The sequence below is a fragment of the Cephus cinctus genome, unplaced genomic scaffold (assembly GCF_000341935.2).
Source record: "Cephus cinctus unplaced genomic scaffold, Ccin1 Ccin1_scaffold1333, whole genome shotgun sequence".
Lineage (NCBI taxonomy): Eukaryota > Metazoa > Arthropoda > Insecta > Hymenoptera > Cephidae > Cephus > Cephus cinctus.
This window is the reverse complement of record NW_014333751.1, coordinates 97602-123190: the sequence shown is the minus strand read 5'-3', so window position 1 is coordinate 123190 and position 25589 is coordinate 97602. Positions and strand designations below refer to the sequence as shown.

At 34.1% G+C, this 25589-nt stretch overlaps 7 protein-coding genes across 15 annotated transcripts; 2 read left to right on the top strand and 5 right to left on the bottom strand.

Moving 5' to 3' along the window:
- Positions 1-139: 139 nt before the first annotated feature.
- On the bottom strand, positions 140-4115 carry LOC107272948 (dnaJ homolog subfamily A member 1). 2 transcript variants are annotated; one of them, XM_015750655.2, is made up of 5 exons: positions 3957-4115; positions 2675-2863; positions 2296-2584; positions 1877-2216; positions 140-1797 (listed from the first exon to the last, which is right to left on the bottom strand). In XM_015750655.2, exons 2-5 carry the CDS (start codon positions 2804-2806, stop codon positions 1368-1370), a joined length of 1191 nt encoding a protein of 396 aa, XP_015606141.1. In that variant the 5' UTR covers positions 2807-2863; positions 3957-4115; the 3' UTR covers positions 140-1367. The 2 variants fall into 2 exon arrangements, with proteins under 2 accessions (XP_015606141.1, XP_015606140.1); XM_015750654.2 differs by having other exon boundaries at positions 3961-4114.
- Positions 4116-4264: 149 nt separating this feature from the next.
- Positions 4265-8544, bottom strand: LOC107272947 (protein regulator of cytokinesis 1). 5 transcript variants are annotated; one of them, XM_015750650.2, is made up of 12 exons: positions 8461-8544; positions 8349-8401; positions 7360-7492; positions 7101-7199; positions 6875-7015; positions 6665-6781; positions 6260-6577; positions 5913-6136; positions 5645-5789; positions 5413-5571; positions 5116-5334; positions 4265-5049 (listed from the first exon to the last, which is right to left on the bottom strand). In XM_015750650.2, the coding sequence occupies exons 2-12, from the start codon at positions 8384-8386 to the stop codon at positions 4642-4644; spliced, it is 2001 nt and encodes a 666-aa protein (XP_015606136.1). In that variant the 5' UTR covers positions 8387-8401; positions 8461-8544; the 3' UTR covers positions 4265-4641. The 5 variants fall into 5 exon arrangements, with proteins under 5 accessions (XP_015606136.1, XP_015606139.1, XP_024946037.1 ...); XM_015750653.2 differs by lacking the exons at positions 8349-8401; positions 8461-8544 and adding an exon at positions 7940-8088; XM_025090269.1 differs by lacking the exons at positions 8349-8401; positions 8461-8544 and adding an exon at positions 7868-8084.
- Positions 8545-9289: 745 nt separating this feature from the next.
- On the bottom strand, positions 9290-11449 carry LOC107272954. Of its 2 annotated transcripts, XM_015750663.2 has the most exons (6): positions 11267-11449; positions 10899-11133; positions 10692-10821; positions 10048-10532; positions 9597-9747; positions 9290-9513 (listed from the first exon to the last, which is right to left on the bottom strand). In XM_015750663.2, the coding sequence occupies exons 1-6, from the start codon at positions 11305-11307 to the stop codon at positions 9389-9391; spliced, it is 1167 nt and encodes a 388-aa protein (XP_015606149.1). In that variant the 5' UTR covers positions 11308-11449; the 3' UTR covers positions 9290-9388. The 2 variants fall into 2 exon arrangements, with proteins under 2 accessions (XP_015606149.1, XP_015606148.1); XM_015750662.2 differs by having other exon boundaries at positions 10048-10821.
- Positions 11450-11634: 185 nt separating this feature from the next.
- On the top strand, positions 11635-16101 carry LOC107272953 (DNA replication licensing factor Mcm2). Its single transcript, XM_015750661.2, has 15 exons — positions 11635-12014; positions 12189-12364; positions 12459-12622; positions 12691-12773; positions 12850-13032; positions 13106-13317; positions 13425-13617; positions 13724-13927; positions 14007-14238; positions 14319-14569; positions 14661-14825; positions 14925-15230; positions 15303-15485; positions 15561-15716; positions 15805-16101. The coding sequence occupies exons 1-15, from the start codon at positions 12012-12014 to the stop codon at positions 15931-15933; spliced, it is 2640 nt and encodes an 879-aa protein (XP_015606147.1). The 5' UTR covers positions 11635-12011; the 3' UTR covers positions 15934-16101.
- A 176-nt stretch (positions 16102-16277) lies between these two features.
- On the bottom strand, positions 16278-18462 carry LOC107272958 (zinc finger CCHC domain-containing protein 10). 2 transcript variants are annotated; one of them, XM_015750669.2, is made up of 3 exons: positions 18274-18462; positions 17736-17879; positions 16278-17560 (listed from the first exon to the last, which is right to left on the bottom strand). In XM_015750669.2, the coding sequence occupies exons 1-3, from the start codon at positions 18306-18308 to the stop codon at positions 17278-17280; spliced, it is 462 nt and encodes a 153-aa protein (XP_015606155.1). In that variant the 5' UTR covers positions 18309-18462; the 3' UTR covers positions 16278-17277. The 2 variants fall into 2 exon arrangements, with proteins under 2 accessions (XP_015606155.1, XP_015606156.1); XM_015750670.2 differs by lacking the exon at positions 18274-18462 and adding an exon at positions 18119-18252.
- A 170-nt stretch (positions 18463-18632) lies between these two features.
- LOC107272957 lies at positions 18633-19346 on the top strand. The gene is made up of 2 exons (XM_015750667.2): positions 18633-18781; positions 18876-19346. Exons 1-2 carry the CDS (start codon positions 18650-18652, stop codon positions 19293-19295), a joined length of 552 nt encoding a protein of 183 aa, XP_015606153.1. The 5' UTR covers positions 18633-18649; the 3' UTR covers positions 19296-19346.
- A 754-nt stretch (positions 19347-20100) lies between these two features.
- LOC107272956 (keratin, type I cytoskeletal 10) lies at positions 20101-23806 on the bottom strand. 2 transcript variants are annotated; one of them, XM_015750664.2, is made up of 4 exons: positions 23395-23806; positions 22529-22694; positions 21195-21435; positions 20101-21080 (listed from the first exon to the last, which is right to left on the bottom strand). In XM_015750664.2, the coding sequence occupies exons 1-4, from the start codon at positions 23425-23427 to the stop codon at positions 20672-20674; spliced, it is 849 nt and encodes a 282-aa protein (XP_015606150.1). In that variant the 5' UTR covers positions 23428-23806; the 3' UTR covers positions 20101-20671. The 2 variants fall into 2 exon arrangements, with proteins under 2 accessions (XP_015606150.1, XP_015606151.1); XM_015750665.2 differs by having other exon boundaries at positions 20106-21080; positions 21195-21420; positions 23395-23795.
- Between the last annotated feature and the right edge of the window lie 1783 nt (positions 23807-25589).

The window sequence follows — 25589 nt, the reverse complement described above, 5'->3', positions numbered from 1 at the left end:
TTATCTCTTGCATTATCGCCAATAATAAAATGAATTTCCACCTATTTCTTTTAAGTAAAGGATAAAATACAACTTGTTATCGCATTGTTAAGAGTGTAATATATAAATGAAGGTCCATCAAAGATTGAGTACTTGAAAATATGAGCAATAATTTTGAATTTATTTTATACGTCAGTCATCAATGGTTAGGGACAATGATCAGCTTTTTGAGATAATTTATATCATCAAGAAAGATATTTAGCATTATTATTATTACATATGAAACCCAATTAAAATTGTTTGGTTCATATGTTCATTATAATGACATTCTTGCAGGAACTACTTTCGTAAAATTTATCGCGAATAGAATTTTCGAATGGGTATACAATCAATATTTCTTTAAATTTCATAGATTATAGAGACAATGTTTGTTCGTAAACAATATTTTAAAAAGTAGTTTTAAATGAATACCAACTGTGACTAACACGCTCTCGGTAGAATATTCAAAAATGTCTTTCTGTATGAATACGTTATGTTCTGCCGTATACAACAAATATCTATGAATCATACTTTTCGAAAACTTTGTTCAAGTCAACTAGCGGTTAACTTATCAGGCTATACCCCTCGTGAATGTTACTTATATTATTTTCTAGGATGAAAAGCATTCTCTCATTGAACATGCCACTAAGCATATGAATATCGAATGCGTAAACAATTAAATCAAGAAGGACCATTTTTCAAAAATACCAGTCAATCAGAAAAACGCAGTGTATCGTACCATAAGAACGGACATTTGACCGCGAGTCAAATTTCGTTATGTAATAGTTAAACTTGGCTGAAATTGTATAAAAGCCCTGTGAGAAAGTTGCCTCCATACAGAGATAAGAAAAAAAAGCCGATTTATTGATCCAATTTCAAGCATAGAAACAAATCAATGATAAAAAGAAAAAGACCAAAAACGTTATCGATTCATGCTGCCGATATAGGGTGCGGGAAAGTCTTCTCTCTTCCCATTTCTTCACATGCATTAAGTTTTACAAATTCTCGCTATTACAATTCGACAACAATACGCGCAACATAAGTACAGGACACTCGTACAATACCACGATGCAGCGCCAAAAAGCGCTAATTGAAAACATTGAAATTGAATAAGATCTGAAAAGCTCATGTGGTTGGTGAACATACATAATGATATCTCTTAATGTTCGTCAATCTGCGCATATCAGGACACCGACCTGTTGTAATAAGCCTAAGTGCACAACTAGATGCGAACAAGGTATTCGGTGATCGTATATAGTCGTATCATACGTTCGTTTGTCCGTTCGTCGGTAAGGGAAAGAAGATGTAGGGTAGAAATGGACCTTTACGTTTAAATTAACTCGATTAGATTAGTGCGAGGCACATTGGACACGAGATGGACCCCCTTCATCTTCTTCGTATGCCGGTGGCGTTTCTCTCCGCCTTGATTCTTGCTCAGGGTCTAAGTCTGTGAGTACAACTTCTTCCGCGCTATCGGGAATCATCACTTCCTCCCTCGGCGGTAAGCACTGCTCCAGCGTTGGAATAACTGCTGGGTCGATGATTTTCGGAAAATTGACCGAAAAGTGAATGATAAGACGACCATGAGTAAACGGATCCCTATAGACAGGCATGCCCTCATTCATTATGCATTTTAATTCTCCATGTTTCGTTACGGTGCCTGGTAGAGCCGTTATCAGGAGATCCCGACCATCGAGAGTGCGAATCACCTTCTGGAAGCCGCACAGCGATTCGACAAGGTCCAACTGCATACGCATTATCAAATCATTTCCTGACCGTCTATAACAGTTTACGTAAATTATTAACATCATTTTTTTTTGTATTCATTCATGTGAAGAATGATATTTTAATTACTTACTTGAAAACTTCATGAGGCTTCTCGTCAAGAAGAATAACAATATCACCTGGTGCCAAATCGGGCTCCTGATCACCCTCGCCACTGAATACGATCTTTTGCCCATCAGCCATACCCTTGTCTACGTGAACTTCAAGAATTTTTCTATCTCGTATGGTCTTCTTACCATTGCACTGTTTGCAACGATCGCGTTGGTTAATGATCTCGCCCTGACCTTTGCAATCCGTGCACATGGATTGCACTTGTTGCAACATACCAGGACCTAATTGTTGGATATGCAATCGTACGCCATTGCCTTGGCAAGTACGACATTGCTCCACTGAACCTTTTTTACCACCGATTCCTAACCAGGACACATGTTTATTATGACATTTTCGAATTATGCATAAATGTTAATACAAATGTTCAGATATATTACCAACCTTCACACTTATCACAGATTACATTCTTTTGCAAGGCTAGTTTACGAACAGTGCCTTTGTACAGTTCTTCTAAAGATACTGACAGCTGGTGAACAACATCTTGTCCCCTGCTTACTCGACTACGGTGGGCTCCAAAACCGCCCCTGAAGAACATGTCAAAGATGTCCATAGGTGATGAGAAACCACCACCCATGCCACCTTCCTTCAGAGCTTGTTCTCCACCTTGGTCATAAATACGCTTCTTTTCTGGGTTGGATAACACTTCATAGGCTTGAGAAATTTGCTTGAACTATATATGTATTAAAAAAATAATTTTGTATCATCCTAAATACTGAAGATAAAATCAAGTTCGCATAAATTAGTGAATTTTTCAACCAACCTTTTCTCCCTCATTGGGATTCTTGTCAGGATGGTATTTTAAAGCAAGTTTCTTATAGGCCTTCTTTAAGTCTTCCGTTGTACATCCAGGCTTTACGCCTAGGACGTCATAAAACGTAGTCTCCTTCACCATTTTTTCTTCAGTTGTTGTTTAGTGTTTCTTGTATTCAAAACTCAATTATATATAGACCTGTTGAAATTAAAAAACTATGGTTTACCAATAACCTTCATTTCTCAAATAATAAAATTAAACCAAATATATCTCATAAATATTTAACAATTAAAAATTATTCAAATACAGAATGAAAAAGATGCAAACAGTTCTAAATAGTTTTCCGTTATTATTAAGCACAATAACAGAATTTAATTTAATCCCATGATGTGAGTAAATCTAACGAAAACTGTTTAAAAGCATAAACGAAAGATTTCAAAATGGCGGAAGACTGTGTTTTATCATCCACAAAACTCTAATACCCAGTTATTGCCAATGCCATGGCTCAAGTAGCGCAAGAGTAAAAAAAGGCAGCATTTAATCATCTATATGAATTAAAAATAAATTTAAATATATACAAATGCAAATATATATATATATACACGATTATTAAAGCAGTGACCAAAATGCACGAGGCCCTTTTCTCTTTCTTTCGTTCATTCATTCATTCTTAAACAAAGAAACGACCACGCTTTCTAGAGCATTCTGCTACCTAATGACTATCAAATATTCGCGTGACAAAGCATATTTCCAAATTACAGAAACACTAGAATGATTACAAGAACACAGAGCACCGTCACCCACGAAATCCTCTGTGCTTTTCACAAAAATGTAAGAGGTGGAATCATACTAATAGATGCTATCCTAAAGCGGATATCCCATCAGCTGAGCATAGAAGATGCTTTTCACGGTGCGTTAGTTTACCAAATCCCCCATTGCGCGTCCAAAAGTTTTCCGCACGAAGAAATATCGGAGAGAATAAAATTACTAATGAGAATAGTGCAAAAAGAATAATCCTGAGTCAGTTCGATCAAATATATTTCGTAACTCGTACAGGATCTACAGAAATTATTTGGTAGCCTTCATCAACGACCACTTCCCGTTCGAGAAACGTCATTAGTGCGACTCGCGCACAGCTACGGCTTGGGCAAGAACCTGCAACGGCCACGACCTCGACAGCAAATCGCTATGGAGCGATTCGCTGTTTCCTCAAACTATTGATCCTACCAAATGATATTCTCATAAATTGTATAATTTACACGCGATCCTGTATTTACAGTTACACTCTTACTTGCCTCAGTGCAGATTCCGTGTGCTTGAGAAGTGTGACAGAACAGGAACGTATATTACTCACTCCTTGCAATAGAAGTTCACGAACTGTACTATTCGTTGTATCTTCCTACCGATATTCCCGTTTCGCTCACGTTCTCGAAACTTCCTCCCTGGCAATGAACGTCATACGGACTCCAACCAATCAGCTTCTTGTGGAAACGCTTGCACTGCTATGACTATGTAACGGTCATCTTCGAAAGCATTAACCGACTTCCATGAATTCAGGTACTGTTGGTAAGGTCGTTTTTAAAAACTTCAGATCAGACAATTGTTGACGAATTATTTTTTAATTTCATACATTCTTTCGTTAAAAAACAAGTTGCCGCATTTGCACTTATTAATAGGACTTATACTTATTTGTAAGAATAAAATTACTTTTCACATCTTATATAAAGTGCGTTGCACAGCTACGCAATAGAAAATTGTTAAATAATAAAGTAATATAAGCAATGTCTTCTTGTCGATATCAATTTTTAGAACTTTTTTTTCCATTTAACATAATATAAAAGGGTTACTATCATAAATTAAAACTTAGATATCTCTATCTTAATCAAAGCTTATATATATTTTGTTGATATCAGGGTTAAAAAAATGTTTTGTATCCTCTGATTTTAAATATTATAATCCCATAAGATTTAACGGCGTTAAAAAATAATAGGCAAATTACTGGGTGCGGTGGCAAGTCGTGGCGTGGTGACTATTCTTGGGCTGCGCGGTGTACGAGATACAGATTGATTTCCTACTCGACTTTGTGATTTATTCGGCGTATTAAAATTATGTCGCGGACTTGGAACAGTCAGGCGGCTCGCTCTCAATGGTTTTACTGGCGTTTTTACTGGTGTTTTCGATTTCTGTTTGTTGGTTACATTATTCAGTAAATGTTCTGGCAAAAAAGAGCTTCGCAGTTCTTCTCTTTGCTCCAAATGCTCTTGAAAACGTCCATACGATGTATCTGTCACATTCATGGAACTGGACTTTCTCTTACGTCTTTTTTCAGATGGCATTGTTTGGGAATTCCTGTTTCCAGAATTGTTGAATATTCTCCGCGATGCCTAATGAAAACATTGTTATAAGCAAATTTACCGGATGAACTTTATTGTTATGTACAATACCCTTACCCTACTGCCTTTTTTTATCTTTGCGGAAATCACTTTCGGACGATTTTTGTCACTGCTTGCAGTGCGTTTCTTATGCACGGAACTTATTGAAGATGGAGTGGGTTCGCAAGGCAGCTTCCGCTTTGATGAAGCCGGTGTTAAACCGGCCACACCAGTTCTGCCTGGTGTACGTTTCGCAGAGCCTAATTGTGTTTTATTATTTTGATCCTTTGCATGCTTCTGAAAAATAACATGTTCGTTATTAAATCATGTTTGATTATGTTAATAAATACTGGCAAACACATTTGTTGAACTTACTCTAGCTTCTTTCATGGAAGCCTTCGACTTCTCGTAATCTTCCCATGTCTGTTTAAGAAAGTCAGCTAATGGTACTCCGTTAACAGTGAATACGGTTCCATTTTTTTCTTCATATCTGTCAGCAAAGTTATTTAACTTTTCCTCGATTACTGGTAATTTCTGAGGAGCAGTACATTTTTATATTTTCTTGTATTACTGATAAAAAGAAATTTTAATGATCAAAATTATGTACCTTTTGAATTTGTTTACGTTCCCTTTCCTCAGCAAGCAGCTGCCCACCGCGGTTATTATAGCGCCCCGGATCACTAGCGCGCTGTTCTAATTCTTTTATTTTTTCCCACAGATTTTGTCGCTCTACCAAAAGTTCGAATGTTGACCTAAAATATAAAAAATATACATCTATTACATGTATAAGATAGAAAATAATATAATAAAGCTTAGCGATAAATTCATTCTTCAATTAATGATTATAAATTATAAACAAATTCAATATAACTTACTTATTAGCTTCATAAAACTTGCGAAGTTGCTCAGCTTCCAATTCGTGATGGAGCAATAAGTCCTCTGTATACACTTCCGAATGAAAGAAAACAAATTCCTTTCGCTGTTCTTCACTATATTTACATAAGTCCCATAAATCCTGTATTTGTAATCGAATTTTTTTTATATACTTTGCCACGTTCTCAGTCCTTTTTTCTTTACATCGCTTAATTTCATCGTTCAGCTGAAATTTAAACTCTTTAGAATACACTCTTTTGTACGTTTTTCTCAATCTCAACAGATTTTACAATGATAGCAAACATGTAACAAAGAGTCTTGATATATTAATAAGTTAATGGAGACTCACAGCAGTTAAAGTTGTGACATTGTAATCGGGATACGTCTGGAGAAATTTTTCGCACAAATGTTGAGGCTCTTCTAAATATTTCCATAAAGTTATCAATTCCTCCCTCTTTTGTTGAGCTTGAAATTTGGCCTCTTCAACCTGTTCTTTCAGACTGTCTCGAAGTTCCTTTAAATTGGCCATGTTAGTGCTTGTGTAAACGAAATTCTCATCATCGTTACACACAACACGTTCAAAATCCAACGACGGTGTGATTCGTAATTCATCCATCATTTTAATAATTGCGCGTCGCGTGTCTCGGAATATACTTTCTAGTCGATTCTATAAATATGCATGAAATACAATTTCATCAATGTTAAATTCAAACTATGTATGAGTGAACCAGTTAATAGATTTCAATTGTCTAACCTTCTCAGTTTTCTGTTGCTCCAAATATTCTTTAAATTCTTGAAGCTCCTCTTCAGTTGGAACCACAGAATGTAATTCCCTTGGCGATGTACCAAGACTGTCGCAAATTTCAAGTTCCTGAGAAGAATTATTCATGAGCATATCAATGAAATTGCATAGCATAACAGGAATAGTATCTCACATAAATACTATTTGTTTATTGTAACTTACAGTTTCTAGTAACTCATGGAAATATTTAAGTCTCCGATCTTTAATGGAACGCAGATGATCAACTTCAGATTCTAATGAGTTACGCATTGGCAATAGATTCACATATTCTTCATCGATGCTGTTGTCTTCCAATTGAAGTTCCTAGCAAGATTAAAAATTTAGATAATACTTACATTAGTTACATTCAACATTAAATAACACCACAATTGTCACTTATATGATATACCTTGGACAACTCTTTTTTCTTGAGATTTAAATCTTGGATTTGTTGTATAAATAATTGTTCCTTCTCTGTTGTTTCTTTTACCATCTCCTTCAGTAACTCCTATCATCAAATTTAGATTTTTTTAAACATAATGACTTCAAGTCACAAGATTTATCTATTATTGTTTTTATTAAACATATATTGAACATTTTGACATAATAAGTGAAATATCAATAATGATTTACAAATAATAATTCTATATATAATTAAACAGCTTTACCGTTACATGATTATGTACAGTGGTACAGAAATATCCCTTTGCTTCTTCACTATAGCCAATCCGATCCCAAAGTTTTTGTAGTTTTGTACATGCTTCTTTCAATACATCGAAAGTATCATCAAAGCTCTTCTCCCTACAGTTACAATTCAATGTTAAATACTAATTTGCTACATTAAAATATAATATATATATTCAGTAAAACTGCAGAATACATTTTCATCTTGAAGAGCTTCGTGTACAAATTTTTATTTTGCTAAATATTTGAATATAATGTAAATATAAGCCTCACATTGGTCAGAGACGTTTGATTTTAACGTGTACGTTTAAACTCGATTTACTGCGCGATGAGACAATGGAATACTGAAATTTTAAAGGTCATTCGAGTTTAAACAATAAATCGTATCTGTGTAATAGAACCTAGATTTCAGACAATTATTTTAGCCCTTATTTAGTATTTTATATTAGTGAAACTAACTATAAGATTTATTAGCGTAAATATAAAACTAACGTTGGTCACCGACATTTTATTCCAACGTGTACGTTTAAATTCGATTTACTGCAGAGAGAATCCGGTACTTGCATTTTTTAAATAAACCGAGTTTAAAGAATAGACAATATTTGTGCAATCGAGCCTAAAGTTCAGGCAATTGCTTAACGTTTACTTAATTTTTACTAGGAAATCTAATTCTAGAATCCATTTCTAGACAACAAAGATGACTGAACAGGTTGTACCATGTACATTGTGCCAAGTAATGGTTCTCAATCATTTACGTCTCTCACAAATAAATTAAGATAACGATTACTCAAGACTTTCCTGTATAATATCTAAAGAGTGGATCGACTAAGTTGCTTTATAAAAATTAACAACACATTGATAATCCATTCGTTTAAAAACTAATTTCTTAACTAAAACTTTAACATCAGGGTTGACATTTAATGGCATCATGCCGTTTCTGTACTTTGCAAGGGGTAAATACAATTTTACATACCCAGGTACACTCTCGTCCATAGCTATCTTCTTCTTCATACGCGAAAGAAAAACCTAATAATAATAAAAAGGAATCTGGTACTTCAAAATCAATAACGTTCTGATGCACTTACATTTGGAATGGAAACTTTGGACGGTTTACGGCAACTAGAATCAACGCTTTTCTTTTGAATTCATAACGAGCTATGATTGGTGAAGATCATTGCTGAAACACGCAGGCGCCTAAACTTGAACTTTCACGTATTCCGAAAGGCAATTATAATAGACTTCAAACACCATTTTTATGAAAGAAGACGATGGGGTTGTTCATAAAGTTGCTACAAAGGTACTAGAATTTTTTGATCTCTCTCGCACTACAGTTAAAAGTGTGTAGGTATCTTTCTTTCTTAAGAGTTCAGATGGCGTTACGTTAATCATAGATAGATATAGGATTCTTCTCATAAGCCTGCCTCTTTATGACTAAATACACAGAGGAGATATTAATCATCAACAAGTATTAATAAGGAGGTTCTGGAAGGGGTTAAGGTACTATTTCATGGACGCGAGTACCTTTAAAATGCTATACAGTTAATTTCAGACAAGGAATGCACGGAGGATGGACCCTCTTTATCAATGCCTCTTCAGTGCCAAATACCAAATATTCGGTTTTAACTGGGCGATCAGCTATTCAGATACTAGCATTTTATAAATAAAAGGAATTTACTTATTCATATCTAAAAATGTTTCCATCAACTTCATGTTGATTGCTTGCATATGACGTGTTGCTGATACACACTTTTCCAATTCCTGCAAAACCTTTATTTCGAAGTTTATCCGCATTCTTGTGAAATACTATGGTAAATGTTACAGGGTCCAGGATAATAAAGGTATGAAGGGAAACCAAAATTTTAAGCGAATACATTTTTAATCAAAGCCTTATATTTTGTATTAAATATGTGCTGAAATAGTAAACAAAAAAAAGCAAATCTCTTTACAGTAAAAGAAAGTGCGATTGTAATAATGATCATAAAACTTATATCCTGATATATTTGCTCAAAACCATTAAGTTTGTTTGCAATTAAGCTCATGTTTTTTAATGCGATGCGGGAAAAATTTACGTTTGCATAGCTTGCATTGAACAAGTTCTGCTTTATGCTTTTCCCAGTCAACTTCAGGTTCATTAATATCTGTAAAGATAAATTTCAATATCAGTTTTATTGTAGCAAAACATATTTTTGTTCATAAATAAATATCAGGAAAATAACTATACCTAGCGGGGGTGGGAATTCACCAATATTTTCCATTGCTTGTGAATCTGTAGGGGTGTCAGATTCATTGACTGTCCTTGAATAGTTTATGCTTCCAGCAGGTGATCTCAGTAATTGGTGTCGTGGTTTCATAGGATTAAAACTTTTATCTAACTGTAAACGAAAACAAATATGACAATTTAAAATAATTGTAACAACTATTATTATATTACAGTTTTGAGACTTTTGCAACCATTGTACATATAATTACAATTGGCTTTTGTGTTGGAGCCATGTGTGGAAGTTTAAATTTTCCGTTGTTTCTCACACATTACAGCTTGCTTTATCAGGGCTTGAAAGACACTCTGATACCGTCCAATACTGTATGATAGTATCGTCAGACACGACTCCAACCCCAAGGCTAATTGTAATTATACTTTTATCATATATATTTATACTTTCATATAATTATACCTGGGAATTGCTTCTAACTAAAATATTTTGTTCTTCAGCAGATGAATACGCAGATTCTCCAGGTGATCTTTCAGCTTCAATTTTCGTTTTAGGTTTTTTGTTTTGAGTAATGTTCTTGGATACATCATTCTCATCAGCTGTACTGATAACTTTCACACCTTCAGATTTTTCAGTATGTTTTGTCTTGTTCCTTACCCGTCGTGTGGCTGGTGTTGTATTTAATAATTTTTTAAATATCTTTGAGTTTTTCTGTGGCCCTCCTTCTTTTAAATTGGCATCTTTTTTTGAAGGATTTTCTTTGAAATTCCCATTTTCTGTTGTGTTTATCTCAATAGGCTTAGATCGTTTCTTTCTATTTGTATTTTCAGGTAGACTAGGAGTCAATGTAGAATTCTCTTCATAGGATCTCTCTTTCTTACTGTATTTCTTTTTTCTTGTATTTCGTGTCTCTTTTGGTTTGTTCACATCTTCTACATCAGTCTGAACTGTAGAATCAAAATGCAAAGTAACTCTAACATCATTAAACCTAATCATGTCCTCCATTTCATAATTATCATATTTGACTGAATTATCTGTTTCGCAATCTGGACTAAATATACTCCTAGATGTTTTAACTTGCTCCAAATGTTTATCATGCAACTGACCATTTTCAATTTCCTTTAAGATATTTGAATGTTTATTCTTTATTTGACCATCTGCTGAATGCTTTGGAATTTTTGTTGAACTTTCTTCCAGTATATTATATTTTTCATGAATATTCTCATTTTCTTGCAACTGAAAATATAAAAACAACATATAAATAATGGTACACTGAATTCTAAAACTAGTTGATAGAGAAGGACAATGCATACTTGATTTCGACATGAAACATTGTTGCATTTACACAAAGGTCCACAATGATTATTCTTTTTAACACACCCACAAATCTTATTTGAGCAGTTGCCTTTACAAGTGCAACCTTTTATATTAACATTTGGAGATGCTGTCACTATTTTACCAGTAATTTGTTTCAAATTTTCATTCTCCAATTTAAGCAATCTCAGTTCTTCCTCTAAACGCAATATTATCTTTTGGGCATCCTCCAAACTAAAAGATAAGAGACACATAAATCAAAATTTAAAATTAATACTGTAAGTACCGCATATTGGTATTTTGAAAAAAAAAATCTTTGCTGATGTTGCAGCTTATTATCATGTATTACAATAAACGAAACTCTTACCGACTCTTTAATATCGATTTTTCAGCTTTTTGTGAGGCCATTATCCATTTGACTATAATAACTATGCACTTTCAACAACAGTCTTTATTAAATTTCACTCGTTTGAATTCTACATTTACACCTCTGACATTGAACGGTTTAAATATCCTGTGATCATAACCGTCATCCGCCCCGAATCGTTTAATAGGCATAAACAATATGATAGAGAACCTGCTAAAGAGATAGGTACTACACAAGAATGTCGGTTTGCCTTACTCACATGCAAGTGGATATGATTGCTGGGCAAAGCCAAACCAAGAAGTCCATTGCATAGTCACCTTAAATTCTCAGATTTAGGGATCCTTTACAGCTGTAATGGACGGTCGTACAACTAAAATAAATCAAACACCGATTGACCCAGAATTTGATATTGAACAAACAATAAAAGTATCAATTAAAAGTCTAGTTCTTCATTTTTTACGACAAGTTCAATTAAGCTGTGAACGCTTTATTCTACTAGAATTGACCAATCGCTCCCTGTTATACGAAAGGATCCCATGAAAACCTTTTGCTCTATTACAATTATTTTATGAACGCATAAATCTGTTATTTCTCATTTTGCCGCCAAATCTAGTACTCCACGATTTTGTTAGAATAAACTTGTAAACTTGTCAGTGCATGTCACTACATTATTTAGTTCTTAGAGTGAATAACATAAATATAAACAGTTGAGTTGTAGTAATTTGCACAACTATCACGCTAAACAATGGTAAATATTTTTATTTTGATTATTTAAGAATATTGTGTGTAACTGGTCAGCAAATAAAATTCTGTAAACCTTCTTTTTAATTTTCAGTAACATATTTCTATTTACACACATATATATATAATGATCGCTCCTTTTATATCAAATACACTTTATCAAATGCATTATGTTTTTTAGAGTCAAGCAAGCTCTCCTGTCCGATCGGATAGAAGAACGGATGCAATGACATCTCCAGCACCAGATATTGATGAACCATTTGAGGACGAAAGTGAACTGCTTGGTGGAGGAAGTCAGGATGATGTTCCTCAGGAAGAAGAAGAGGGAGAGGAATTATTTGGAGCTAATATGGAAGCGTAAGTTTCAAAGGATTTGTATGTGCTCATGTTCAGAAAAGGTGGTCCTTATTCTTTGTAAATATTACTACTATCAGTAAATCATCTCTTTTAGGGATTATCGGCCTATGCCTGCTCTTGATCGTTATGATCCAAATATGGTTGATGATGAAGAATACTCAGAACTTTCTCAAGGAGACCGTGTTGCTGCTGAAGTAGCAATGCGTAAACGAGATCGTGCAGCAGGCATTATAAGAGATGAGAGAGATTTATTATATGGTAAGTGTGTTGCTGCCATAATATTTTAATTTGAAATTGACCATGTTACATCCTTTATTTCTTTATAGAGGAAAGTGATGAAGATGAATTACCCACTCATAAACGACGTTTGGCAGAAAAAGCTGCAGCTGGAGAGATGGATGATGTGGAGGTTGGTTTACTACACTCTCTTTTATTATATTTATTTCATATGTCATTCGTACAAATGATAAGTCATTAACTTTTAGATGATTGAGTCGATTGAAAATTTAGAGGACACAAAAGGATATTCAGTCAAGGAATGGGTTCAAATGTTGGGACCTCGTACAGAGATCGCTAATCGTTTCAAAAGTTTTTTGCGTACACATACGAATTCAAAAGGACAGTATATGTACAAGGAACGTATCCGTCACATGTGTGAAAGTAATCAGGTACATTTTTGTGTATACAAGAAATCGTGATCACTGGGTTCTTCCTATATATATACTGATTACTCTCTTACAGTCAAGCTTTGTGGTTGAATTTCCAATCCTTGCTGGTAAAGAGCATGTTTTGGCTTATTTTTTACCGGAAGCACCATCTCAAATGTTAGAGATATTTGATATAGTGGCCAAAGATTTGGTTCTAACTATTTTTCCAAGTTATGAGAGAGTCACATCAGAAATTCATGTAAGAATATCGGAATTACCACTTATAGAGGAATTACGTACATTCAGGTAAAAGTTTAAAAGACATCCGTTCATTGCATTACAACTGTTCTTTTTCAATATTAGTTGAACAAACAAGAGTATCATATACTTCATATTATTTTTATCATTCACAGAAAGTTACATTTAAACCAGTTAGTGAGAACTCTGGGTGTTATAACTGCAACAACAGGAGTTCTGCCCCAGTTATCTGTAGTGAAATACGATTGTAATAAATGTGGTCATATTCTTGGTCCGTTTGTTCAATCTCAAAGTACAGAGGTCAAACCTGGTTCATGCCCACAATGTCAAAGTATCGGTCCCTTCACGGTCAGTAAATTTACATTCGTACAATGAATTTCATTACCTAATGTCGTACCACTATTTCATCTTCATTACCCAAGATATAAATCATCTATTACATGAAATATTTCAGATCAACATGGAGCAAACCATATACCGTAATTATCAAAAAGTAACAATTCAAGAATCCCCTGGCAGAGTACCAGCTGGTAGAATTCCACGAAGCAAAGATTGCATTCTCCTATCCGATTTATGCGACCGTTGCAAACCCGGGGACGAAGTAGATATCACTGCCATTTATACCAATAGTTATGAAGGTTCCTTAAACACAGAGCAGGTAAGTTAACAATATTGTTTCATTTTATATAAATCCATATTCATATTAACAAGAATAATCTTATATACATTTTACACAGGGTTTTCCAGTATTCTCGACGGTATTACTAGCTAATCACGTATACGTGAAAGACTCAAAAGACATTGTAGAATCTTTAACAGAAGAAGATATTCGCAACATTCATGCATTAGCCAAGGATCATCGTATAAGTGATCGTATCGTAGCTAGTATAGCACCTTCAATTTATGGTCACGATTTCATCAAGAGAGGCCTCGCATTAGCGATCTTCGGAGGTGAATCAAAAAATCCTGGTAAGTTATTTTTGATTGAACCCATCAATTGAAACGCTTGCTTCCCCTCCAACTAATGAATATCCAATCCGGCCATACAGGTAACAAGCACAAAGTTAGGGGCGATATAAACGTCCTAATATGTGGCGACCCTGGAACGGCCAAGTCACAATTTTTAAAGTATATGGAAAAGATTGCACCACGAGCTGTCTTTACAACAGGACAAGGTGCTTCAGCAGTTGGTCTAACTGCATATGTCAGACGATCACCAACTACGAGAGAATGGACTTTAGAAGCCGGTGCATTGGTACTGGCTGATCAAGGTATCTGCTTAATAGATGAATTTGACAAGGTAAAATCTGCTTGGTGCAATATGTTATAAATCTTTTAATGTACCTTGTTCTACGAATATACATATCTAAAGGGGAGATATACGTTTTTAGATGAACGATCAAGATAGGACCTCCATACATGAAGCCATGGAACAACAAAGTATTTCTATTTCAAAAGCTGGAATTGTCACGTCACTTCAAGCCAGGTGTTCTGTTATAGCAGCATCAAATCCTATTGGTGGACGATATGATGCCAGCATGACATTTTCCGAAAATGTATGTAAACGAGAATCTCCTTACGTTATGCTTGAAGTATTAAACAACATAGTATTAGTAAAGAATATAATAGTAATGGAAATATATTTTGATACTTAGGTAGATTTATCAGAACCCATTCTTTCACGTTTTGATATTTTGTGCGTCGTCAAAGACGAAGTAGATCCCATGCAGGATCAGCATTTGGCAAAATTCGTTGTGAATTCACACATTAAACATCATCCGGCTAACACGGATAAAACTGTAACTGAAGAATTGAATACATCTACCAATGACTTACAAATTCCCCAAGATCTTTTGAAAAAGTATATTGTATACGCGAAGCAAAATGTCCATCCTAAATTGACGAACATGGATCAAGATAAAGTTGCAAAAATGTACAGTCAGTTGAGGCAAGAAAGTTTGGTAAATATCTGCTGTCTATAATTATATTTGAATGTAACGAATTTATGTTTCTGATAAGTTTTTCTTCTACAGGCAACTGGAAGTCTTCCTATAACAGTACGTCATATTGAAAGTATAATACGAATGGCTGAATCTAGTGCAAAGATGCATTTGCGCGATCATGTATTAGAGGATGATGTGAATCTTGCTATTCGTATGATGCTTGAAAGTTTCGTCGATACACAAAAATATTCTGTCATGAAGAGTATGCGCCAGGTCAGTCATAGGCTTGGAGTTTTCAGATATCATACTTGCACACATTTTAATGCTAAGCATTTCATTTACTTGCAGACATTTCAAAGATACTTATCTTACAAAAAAGATCACAGTGAACTACTGTATTACATCCTACGACAACTTACTTTGGATACCTTAGCATTTCAGAAAGCATTACATGGCGGTCGAGTTACTACAATTGAAATTTCTGAAAAGGATCTGCTGGACCGGGTACGCATAAAATAATGATTCTTCTACCTTCAATGTTTCAAAATTGATACTTGGTTAATAACATGTTTGTCGTTCTTTGGCATTTCAGGCCAGACAAATCGATATACATAATCTGAATCCATTTTACGAGAGCAACATATTCAAAACAAACAATTTTGTTTACGTTCGGAACCGAAAGGTAATTGTGCAGACACTACCTGAAGCTGTTGAAGATTGAACATCGGAAGAAGTTTACCATATATTTTTTTAACGGCAGCGCATAATGATGTATACAAAATTCATTATAACAAAAATCTCCACTTTTAACGATACCACTCAAGTGCCTTTCAAACTTGTATGTAATGTTCACTATGCAATGTTTTATAAATACTGAGTTTTTATAATACGCATACAAAACTTAACATTTATTTTTACCAAACAAATATCCTGCTACCATACCAATATATGGTCACAAAATTATAAATATTGCATTTAACACTGAAGAACATACAAAAATAGTACAAAATTTCTATACTCCATCACGAGGTCATAGTTGATCGAACTTTGTTATAAGTCCTAATATTTCACTTATAATATTGTTTATTAGCATTCGTTTGGCTAACTCTTTACCGGGCTAGCACCACTTTTTTTTATTTATTATTACAAGGTATTAAATTAATCAAGAATGAACTTATATGTAACATCGTATATCAACGCTTCTAGCATCATTATTTCGTATTCCCATTATAAAATATCTAGTATCACATGTTTAAATATCGAAGTGCATACAAATATTTTTACGGGACAAATATATTTATGCCGGTAACAGTAAAAAATATCAGTACATTACTAATGTTATATGTGTGATAATTTTGTTGTAAAGATGTATATGTATACTAATTATTAACGCATAGTTGCAAAATTGATATAGTAGTATGTTTTATAAAGATTAACATAAATAGATTAAAGTGTCTTTTATTAAAAATAAAAGTGTGTACCATGAAATGTAGATAAATTATAGCAAGTACTGTATCAAAATTACATACTCCAGAACGATTTCATTACAATTTATTGTCATGTAACAAATCATAGTAAAATTTTACATATAATTTGCTGCTATTCAATAGTACATTCTTTCATTTTATATAGTTGAATGTTATATAGTGTATTCTAAGAAATGTTTGTATTTTTATGCAGTGAATCTTTCAATATCTATCAATTATGTATGGTTATCAAAAATTCTGGAAATTTTTTTCCCAAAAATGAAAGTTTCATTATTTTTCTAATTTTGATATATTAATCAAAAATGTATATTATATTTCTTCAGCATTGAAATATGATGATGTTTACAACCTATTATGCTTGTGATACTACTATTGCGGATATGATTTCTATCTTTGTTAGGAGAACAACAGCAAATCACTTTCTTTAAATTGTACTTTAATTTGAAATATTGAAAAATTATTTTGTAGGATTAATATAATGCATAATTTCAGTTTTATTGGATAATAATGACAGTTAAGATAATTCTTTTATGTAAATCGAACAATACTCATAAGACAAGTGGCAGTATTAAGGACTATCATCGTTTCTTTTTACGAGATCTATCAGAAGAACTAGTAGTGCTACTACTGCTGCTGCTGCTATCACTACTACCACTACTACTACTGCTGCTAGTGGTACTAGTGCTGCTACTGCTACTGCTAGTACTAGACACGCTTTCATTAGAATCTGATTCACTATCCGAAGGAGAGCTATCACTATCAGAACTGTCGCTTGATGAATCAGAATTATTAGAACTGCTTGATTCTTTCCTCATTTTCTTTTGCTTCTGTTTCTTCTTTTCAATAACTTTCTCTTGCTGTCTGTTATTGAAAAAAAATATCTTTAGTATTATTCTCAAGTGTTACCTTACACACTAAGTTATTCTAACATTGTGTAATTTTATTTCCCCGTCTAGTTTACATTCATTTGATATAAAGCTCCATATCACTTATTCACATGTGCAGTGAAATAAAAAATATTATTTATAAAACTTACGGTGCATCCTGTTGTTTTAATGCTTTCTTCAATTGAGTAGTACGGGATGATCGGTGCAAATACTTTCTTTTTCCTTTGCATTCATAACTCCAATGACCCACCTCTAAACATTTTTGACATCGCATTCCTTGAGGATAAGGATTACTGCAAACAAAAAATTATTTAGCAATATAGTCAATTTCTATCAATATTTTTGTATTCGGTATCATTTATTATCGTCTATTATAGAACTATATAATTATAATTCAAATCATATATAATTTCCCAATTTGAAACATCGTTTAATTGCAAATGTAATAAACTTAGGTTACTTTATGGCACTACAAGAATTAACATTGTTGTTGTTTCATAAATATAGCAAAATTATTTAAAATAAAAGTAACCTATGATTCGAATAAATATGCCCATAATATACATTTACTCTACAGAAACAAAGAAATTAATTTAATCATTAGATTAAACTTTCAGATATCATATAACTCTGCGACGAGTATAGGCCAGTAAGGTGGTGTAATTATCAACCTTTGTATGTACATACGTTTTTTTCATCAATTTTATGCCGTTCCCGTACATGGTGACAAGTTATATGTTCACAAATTTACTTAAAATTCGTGAAGTTGCTTGTGCTGGAATTAGTCGAAATAATAAAATGGTACATTCGACGACCAGGAGGTAAAGCACGCGATAAACATGCGAAGTTAGCCACGCTATGTCAATTATAAGTTTGTTTATGACACCCCGCGCACAAGGCGGTGAAGAACAGGAAACTACAACGTCTTCCGGAAATGCTGAAAGTAGTTTAAATATTTGTATCCCATATTGTCATAAACCTATAAAATGTTATTGTCAATTTTATCATAATTTTATGTTAATACCATTTTGCACTTTAAATTACATATACGGGATTTTGTGCAATGTGTGCTTTTCACATTAACGATCTTGCTCTGCAGAGCATCGAGTTCAATGTGACAAAAGACTTAGCTGCATTCGGCGAGATTATATTTCAACAAAAGCAGAAATCTCTGCTAGACAAGAAGCGAAAACTTGTAAGAGAATGAGCATGAGTAGAAAGTACTACTTATATAAAAATGATACAATTATAAATGTTATATATTTTTCTAATGTTAAATACTCCTGTAGAACGAGTTACACTTAAAAGTTTGGAACAACGAGAATACGATTTGCGACGATGTTTGGAAATTCAGTCAAGAACATGATTTTTACACTATCTTAAAACAGTACGACGATGCTACAGAGAAGCGGAATGAAAAAATAAAACATGGAAGGGGTAAATACGTAACGGACAATGAAAAAAAAAAAATATTTTATTCATTGTTTTTGCATAAATATTATACAGATATAGAATGGGTGAATATTAGTGAGCTGAATTATGAAATAGAGGCAATCGAACAAGAAATCTATTATTTAACTGAAAATGATTTAAAACAAAAGAATTTAAAGGAAGCGTTGAAAGATTTGGAGTTAGCTCAACGCTTTTCGAAGGAAAATAATGATGTCAAAAGGTATTTATCTATTATGATTGGATTACGTAAGAACTAATCGCAATGTCTCACCATATGAAAATCATTCCATAATGAGTTTCTTTCCATAATAAAAATATTAAATTATTTTTAGTCTACTGCGTGCAATAGAGAATTCACGGCAGGAAATACTGGCAATAGAATGTGGAATAGAGAAGTATATGAAAGTAGAAGAAAATAATAAAATTATATTACCCAGTAATAATTTCGACATCAAAAATGAAAGAGTTCTAGATAAGTCAAAAGAACCTTACAACAATTCTCGAAAAAATATCTCCAACAATAAAACAAATATAAGCGATGACAATAATATAATCGCAAAGAAAAAGCGTAAAAAAAGTATTCCACTTCCAAAAAATATGTCAAAGTTGGAGTTTATGACGCCTGCTACAGTAGCAATGAATAATAACGTGGAAATTAACACAGCAAAAAATAAATCTAAACTATCGTCGGAGCATAAGGATTTATTACGAAAATCTTCTTACCTTGAAAAGAGAAGTAGCAGAGATAGAAAAATATTAGGGAATTCACCAGCTTCGAGCGACCAGAAGTCTTTTATCTCAGCAAGTTATGGAAAACATGATTTTATTACGGCCAAAGCAATATTAACAAATAATAATTCAATAAGAGAAAAGAACAACAAAAACACTGTACAACACGCTGTATCTCGGAAACATATAGGACCGGTCATATTAAGTCCATCAAGCTTTTTAATTGCTCTCAAAAACACTATATCCATAGAAAGCTATAATGATAATGAGTTTGGTAACTCTCATCGAAACTCTGAAATTAATGAATTTACCAAGCAAAGCGTGAGCTTACAATTAACTTTGTAATATAATATAAATGTTTATTACTCGATTAACTATGCATGAATTTATAACAAACCAGTATAATGAAGTCATAAAGACAAACTATACAACTTATGTAAACGGTATATCTTATTTCAGAATACAAAAGCACTTATCACATCAAGTAAATATATCGTCAAGAAGAGGAGTATTATTTCGTTGAAATTAGCAGAACGACGATTAAAACTGGCTTCGGTAAAGTAATTTCGAATGATTAAGTGTCTAGACCATATATTTAATAATCATTTCCATAATCTTCCAATTATATCTGTACTAAACTCGTAGTTCTGTAAACACAAACAAAGTTTGTTACGATTGTAACCGTGTTTAAATTATCTGTATTTGGCAATTAAAATGTAATTTAACCTAAAAGTTGTTGAGAAATTACGATCATTCCGAATATATTTCATAACTTTAAATGAGCATCATCATGTAAATTATACAATTTCATAGAAATTTGTATTCGGAGTCACTCGTTCAACTACACTTAAAATATGAAGATTTTTTATCAACGTCCATTAAATTTAATTTTCTCCAGTATGTTTTAAGAGTAACCCCGATATCCAGATGGGTAGACATTGTATCCTCTGGATGTACTATATCCTCGGCCATAACTACCAGTACGATAAGCATATGGATCATAACCACTGCCTGTACCATAGTTGTTTCCGTAGGTACCATCAATGCCCCGACCTTGGTAGCTGTCATAGTCGTTGGTACCATATCCATCGTTTTTACCATATCCAACATAAGTACCAGACCCACCGTAACTCCCATATGGTGGTATAAATTTCTGACCACCATAGCCTCCAGGCCGGCGATTAGAGGTTAAAGAAAAGTCATCATATCCTCCTCCATATTGTGATCCAGGAAGTCCATATGCGCCTGCACTACCCCCATAAACTCCTAAGTCGTCAAAACCAGCAGCACCGGTAGAACCGTAATAACCGTAACTAAGGATTACAAAAACGATATACGATATAAAGTTTCTGGCATATATGTATATCTGTATAATACAATGCAATCTTTGCATAAAAAATAATCAGTAGTATAACAAATAATTTTACCCAGTATGGCCACCACCAACAACTCCAGTGCGAAGTGGATTCTGATAACTTCGATATCCGGTTCCCAAACGTGTATCAGGATACGCAATAGAACCTCCGTAAGCAGAACCTGTACCGATTCCTGGATAAACACCGTAAAGTCCTACACCAGATGCAGTAGGGAGGCTACTTCCAACACCGTAACCACTAGGACCGTAACCACTGTAGTCTCTACCGATAAGAAATGCTAGAACAGAGGAAGCTTTTACAAGAACTATAAAATATGTACACCAGTTGCCTACAATACTTGTTTGAACACAAGCTATTGTGAATAACGAGTGTTGTCTCAAGAATGGAAGAATTCCCACGATCTCTTTTAATTTAAATATGGTTCCATCTGTGTAAAGTTTTTGAATATGACAATGATAAAACTCATAAAGTCATAAATCGTAACCAATTGCGAACAAAATGTAAACAGAACAGCTTGCAAAGGTTTTCTCGAAACGTAATTAAATTTACATGAGATAAAGATAAGTAGATAGAGAATAATATGTATTCGCAATTAATGGCTTCCCCCAACTTGGCTAATGAATAACTGGGATTGCCCAAGAGAAGCAGGTTTACTCCAACTTCTCGTATAAAGTTTAACGTTAAATTGTAAAAGACAAGGACAACAATTATTATCGAAGAATGTGTGTCAACGTTGGCATATTGAGTTATATGGCAAAGGAAACGGATATGACGTCATGCATACTGGCAGGTATATAATTAATCAACATAATAATTGACCGTGATGTCATTATTTAATGATCCAGATCCATTATATTTCTTGTACTTCTTTTTTATCACTATATTTGCACAGTGCGTATGTCTGAGAAAAAATTGCACAATTTTTGCACTATCATCCTGTGTCTGTTCAAGATTAAAAATATTTGTTGCATGATATTTAGCTTCCTATGGCCATTCATGGAGTATATATGGAATTAACTACACATGCTTGTAAAGCTAACTATCATGATGACGTACGTGACAGAAATAAAGGAATAAACAAGTATAACTTTATACAGAATATGACGATTATACAGACTTTATTGAATTTATGAAAACTAGATGATACACTGTATAGAAATCAGGATAAAAGAGATGAACTCTCAATACTGATTATACAAGAGATTTTTTTGATATCCGTTAGGGCAGCAATTCTATAGCCCGAAGAGAGATCGATCACTGTTCAAGGAGATTAGAGCTCTTTCTTTGCTCTTTATCCCTCTGGGAATTTTCGAATAAAGACTAGACTTAATCTTTGAGAATTTTAAGAATTGCAGTGCGCTATTAATAAGAAATGTAAAGCTTACTTCTATCGCTAGCAGACACGTCCAAATCCTTAGATTTGGTTAAATCCTTAGCAGAGTCCTTGAGAGCATCTTCGACTACTGGGATACTTGAGAACGTGAACTTTGAGGATTCTTGAGCATTAATTTCACTCCTCGCGAAGGCTATTGAGCAGACTAATGCGTAAGTCTGTGGATATAGAAAAACGCAAAGAACATTAACGTTAAACGAAGCATGCAAGTTTCATCTGTCACGGTCGGTTTTAATCTGAACAACCGAGGACGTTCTCACGGTGTAATTTTCTCTAAGTAAAGAATACGGCATAGATTACGTACGAGGAATATTTCAAAAAATATAGATATAACGTATTACGTACCAATGACGACAGTTTATAATGAACGATATACTCGTTCGATATAAGAATCGTGGGATCGATAATCGCACGAACGATAATAGCAATTTGAAACGAGAAGTGTCAGAAAAGATATTTCAAGTGTACGTATAAGGATTCTTATATGGTATAAAAACTGATATGCTCTATACAAAATAAAGTGAATGGTTTTTACCTTAAGCTAAAGATAAGATATACAAATATGTAAACCAGAGTTATGATTGAAGGTATCCAGTAAGATTTATATAAAGAAATGGAGCCGATCGAAAACGAATGAGCGTTAAACATCCATCGAACATAACGTTTCAAATATAAAGGTTCAAAAACCATACGTTTCTCACAGGCTGTTTCCTCGTCTATCAAATTATATCGCATAGTACGGGACTGTAACAACGTGAAAATCAGACTGGAAGAATCGCGCATTCATGAGAAAGAAATGAATTTTCAAAGAGGAACGTCAAGATAAATCATATATATAGGGAAAAAAGTTTTACTTGCCAACAAGTGCCTCTTCATGTTTGCTACTCCCATTGGACCTTCAACTTCTTACATCCGATTTGACTTTTCAGTCAAATTCCCTGCGTGCGTCCAAAATTGAATTCACAGTTCCTAGCTCCGTTTTCTTTTATCTCCGTCACCTTGTCACTCTCTATATATGTATATCCTTTTATTTAACTGTATAAATCTTACATGGCAATTCCGTTCTTTCCCTGAAAGTTGTCTCAAATTCTTCTTTATATACGCTCTTTCCCTCTCTTCTCTGATCCCACCTAGAACCGGTAATACTATGAGTTCTCCCATGCGAGCAACTAAGGCGTAACCTCTTTTTGAATGCAGTCATCCATCGACAAGGTCATCCTCTAGAAACAGGGCTTGGCTTTTCACAAATCGGCTAAACCGTCTCGACCAGCCCGTGGGAAAATCTCGACTGACTCGACATGTATGCACTAGACTCTTAGTCATACATACGTTATTTCTTTGTTTAACTACGTTCCGTCGCCTCGCTCCCTGACAGCTCGCAAGGCGAGCACCAACGAACTGAATAATTAAAGCAATTTCAACGTAATCAGAACGAATGAATATAGTGTAAAATGATAATTTACAGTTCAGATTAGTTTATATCAGACACATTAAAACATATGAAACAAAAAAACGTATTATCAGTAAAACCCACTGTCCGTAATTCAATAGGTAACTTAATGGGTTACTTTTTGCTGGTAACTCTGGATAACCTTTTTACTCGGACCCTCCAAATTCACGCCCATTAAGCTTCTAACTAGTAGCAAACTCAATGGGTTCTCTTCTACGAAGTTCTTACGATTTAACATCTATAGGTATCTGCCACTCTACCTTACGTCAAATTTTCTACTCCGTTTTCTTTAATGCAGACTCATAGCGATTTTTGAGTCCACATTCTCGACGCTGTAAGCTAACACTCTTGCCACATATCCTGCCGGAATGAGAATTTTATCGATCTCAAGACGCTTCAGTCACCGTCGTTGCTCTCAAGGTGGAAGAAACATGCGACTCATTGGATATTACGAACCGTTACTTCCTGTCACAAGGCGTCCTGTTCTCAGTCGTATTATAGATAGATATACATGGTTTATTTTTCATGGAATTTTATAGGCGTTGACTTGTATGTACCGCATAAAACATTAAAATACTATACAATATAGACTCAGACTTCGACTCGATCAATTTATATCACATGGAACAAGAGTCACGTCTGTTTGAATAAAACGTAAAAGTAACGATATTCTATTTTAGTATAGCTACTACTGGTACCATTCCATCTCTACGTAGACAACAGGTGTTTTATGAATATAACTATTAGAGCTTAAGGCAAGAAAACAGAGAATGAATTTCAAAAGTTCAACAACTGCTTTCGCAATTCTTATTTTTGCATAAGCCTTATCTTTTATTCTTATTTATTTTCAACTTGAATGATAGTGAAAGGGATACGTATCAGATAAAGATTCAATTTCGGAATATGCCTGGAGGCCTGCCTGCAACATGATGAGAATTTTTCGTTATTTTTCCCGTAAAATTCATGATAAAATTCACCGTACGAAACAGTAATCGTGGGACATCGTTATCAGTTTATTACTTATTGCTTATAACACACGATATTTTGAATGGCTGCAAGTAAATTTTACAGTGCACATGGTAATAGTACATTATGATACAAATAAGGGAAGTTGGTAATTCCTGACGAGTGTGACGTTTGCTGTTCGAGCGAAGCAAGATATTTCCCGCACACACTGAACTCATCAAGAATGGACCATTTTGTGTTTGTTTTTTGGTGCACAAACTTTATGCAACATAGTACGGAAAGTTCGCAGTATATGCACTAAAAAGAAGCACAAAATGGCCAATTCTTGATAAGCTCAGAGTGTGCGGGAATCATCAAGAATGGACTCTATTGTGCTTGTTTTTGGTGCATAAACTGCGAACTTTCTGTACAGTGTTGCAAAAAATAGTATACGATACGCGTGCGGGTTGGTGATTCCTACTTCCCACACTTGTATCATAATGTACTATATTCGCAATTTTTGCTGCTTTTCACGGTCAAATTTAGCTAATTCAATTAAATATTTTCTGTTCTTTTACCTATATTTTATATCCTATCGATATTCCTAGTGTCTTTCGGAGGGCAGTGCTGTGTCATAGTGCAGGGCCCACCTGAATGT

Coding starts and splice junctions, on each gene's coding strand:
- LOC107272948 (XM_015750655.2), bottom strand. CDS start 2,806: ATGGTGAAGGAGACTACGTTTTATGACGTCCTAGGCGTAAAGCCTGGA. Junction 2,217..2,295: donor AATCTGTGATAAGTGTGAAG/GTTGGTAATATA, acceptor TGTCCTGGTTAG/GAATCGGTGGTAAAAAAGGT. Junction 1,798..1,876: donor AAGCCTCATGAAGTTTTCAA/GTAAGTAATTAA, acceptor AAACTGTTATAG/ACGGTCAGGAAATGATTTGA.
- LOC107272947 (XM_015750650.2), bottom strand. CDS start 8,386: ATGAAGAAGAAGATAGCTATGGACGAGAGTGTACCTGG. Junction 7,200..7,359: donor CTGTACATAATCATGTAACG/GTAAAGCTGTTT, acceptor ATTTGATGATAG/GAGTTACTGAAGGAGATGGT. Junction 5,050..5,115: donor AGATAAAAAAAGGCAGTAGG/GTAAGGGTATTG, acceptor TGTTTTCATTAG/GCATCGCGGAGAATATTCAA.
- LOC107272954 (XM_015750662.2), bottom strand. CDS start 11,307: ATGGCCTCACAAAAAGCTGAAAAATCGATATTAAAGAGTCG. Junction 9,748..10,047: donor TAGTTAGAAGCAATTCCCAG/GTATAATTATAT, acceptor TTTCGTTTACAG/TTAGATAAAAGTTTTAATCC. Junction 9,514..9,596: donor TGAATTCCCACCCCCGCTAG/GTATAGTTATTT, acceptor TTATCTTTACAG/ATATTAATGAACCTGAAGTT.
- LOC107272953 (XM_015750661.2), top strand. Junction 12,623..12,690: donor TGAGAGAGATTTATTATATG/GTAAGTGTGTTG, acceptor ATTTCTTTATAG/AGGAAAGTGATGAAGATGAA. Junction 14,826..14,924: donor GCATGACATTTTCCGAAAAT/GTATGTAAACGA, acceptor TTTGATACTTAG/GTAGATTTATCAGAACCCAT.
- LOC107272958 (XM_015750669.2), bottom strand. CDS start 18,308: ATGTACGGGAACGGCATAAAATTGATGAAAAAAAC. Junction 17,880..18,273: donor ATAAAATTGATGAAAAAAAC/GTATGTACATAC, acceptor TTTTGTTTGCAG/TAATCCTTATCCTCAAGGAA. Junction 17,561..17,735: donor TTAAAACAACAGGATGCACC/GTAAGTTTTATA, acceptor TTTCAATAACAG/ACAGCAAGAGAAAGTTATTG.
- LOC107272957 (XM_015750667.2), top strand. CDS start 18,650: ATGTGTGCTTTTCACATTAACGATCTTGCTCTGCAGAGCATCGAGTTC. Junction 18,782..18,875: donor TAGACAAGAAGCGAAAACTT/GTAAGAGAATGA, acceptor ATACTCCTGTAG/AACGAGTTACACTTAAAAGT.
- LOC107272956 (XM_015750664.2), bottom strand. CDS start 23,427: ATGGGAGTAGCAAACATGAAGAGGCACTTGTTG. Junction 21,436..22,528: donor CGTGTCTGCTAGCGATAGAA/GTAAGCTTTACA, acceptor TTCTTGTAAAAG/CTTCCTCTGTTCTAGCATTT. Junction 21,081..21,194: donor GTTGGTGGTGGCCATACTGG/GTAAAATTATTT, acceptor TGTAATCCTTAG/TTACGGTTATTACGGTTCTA.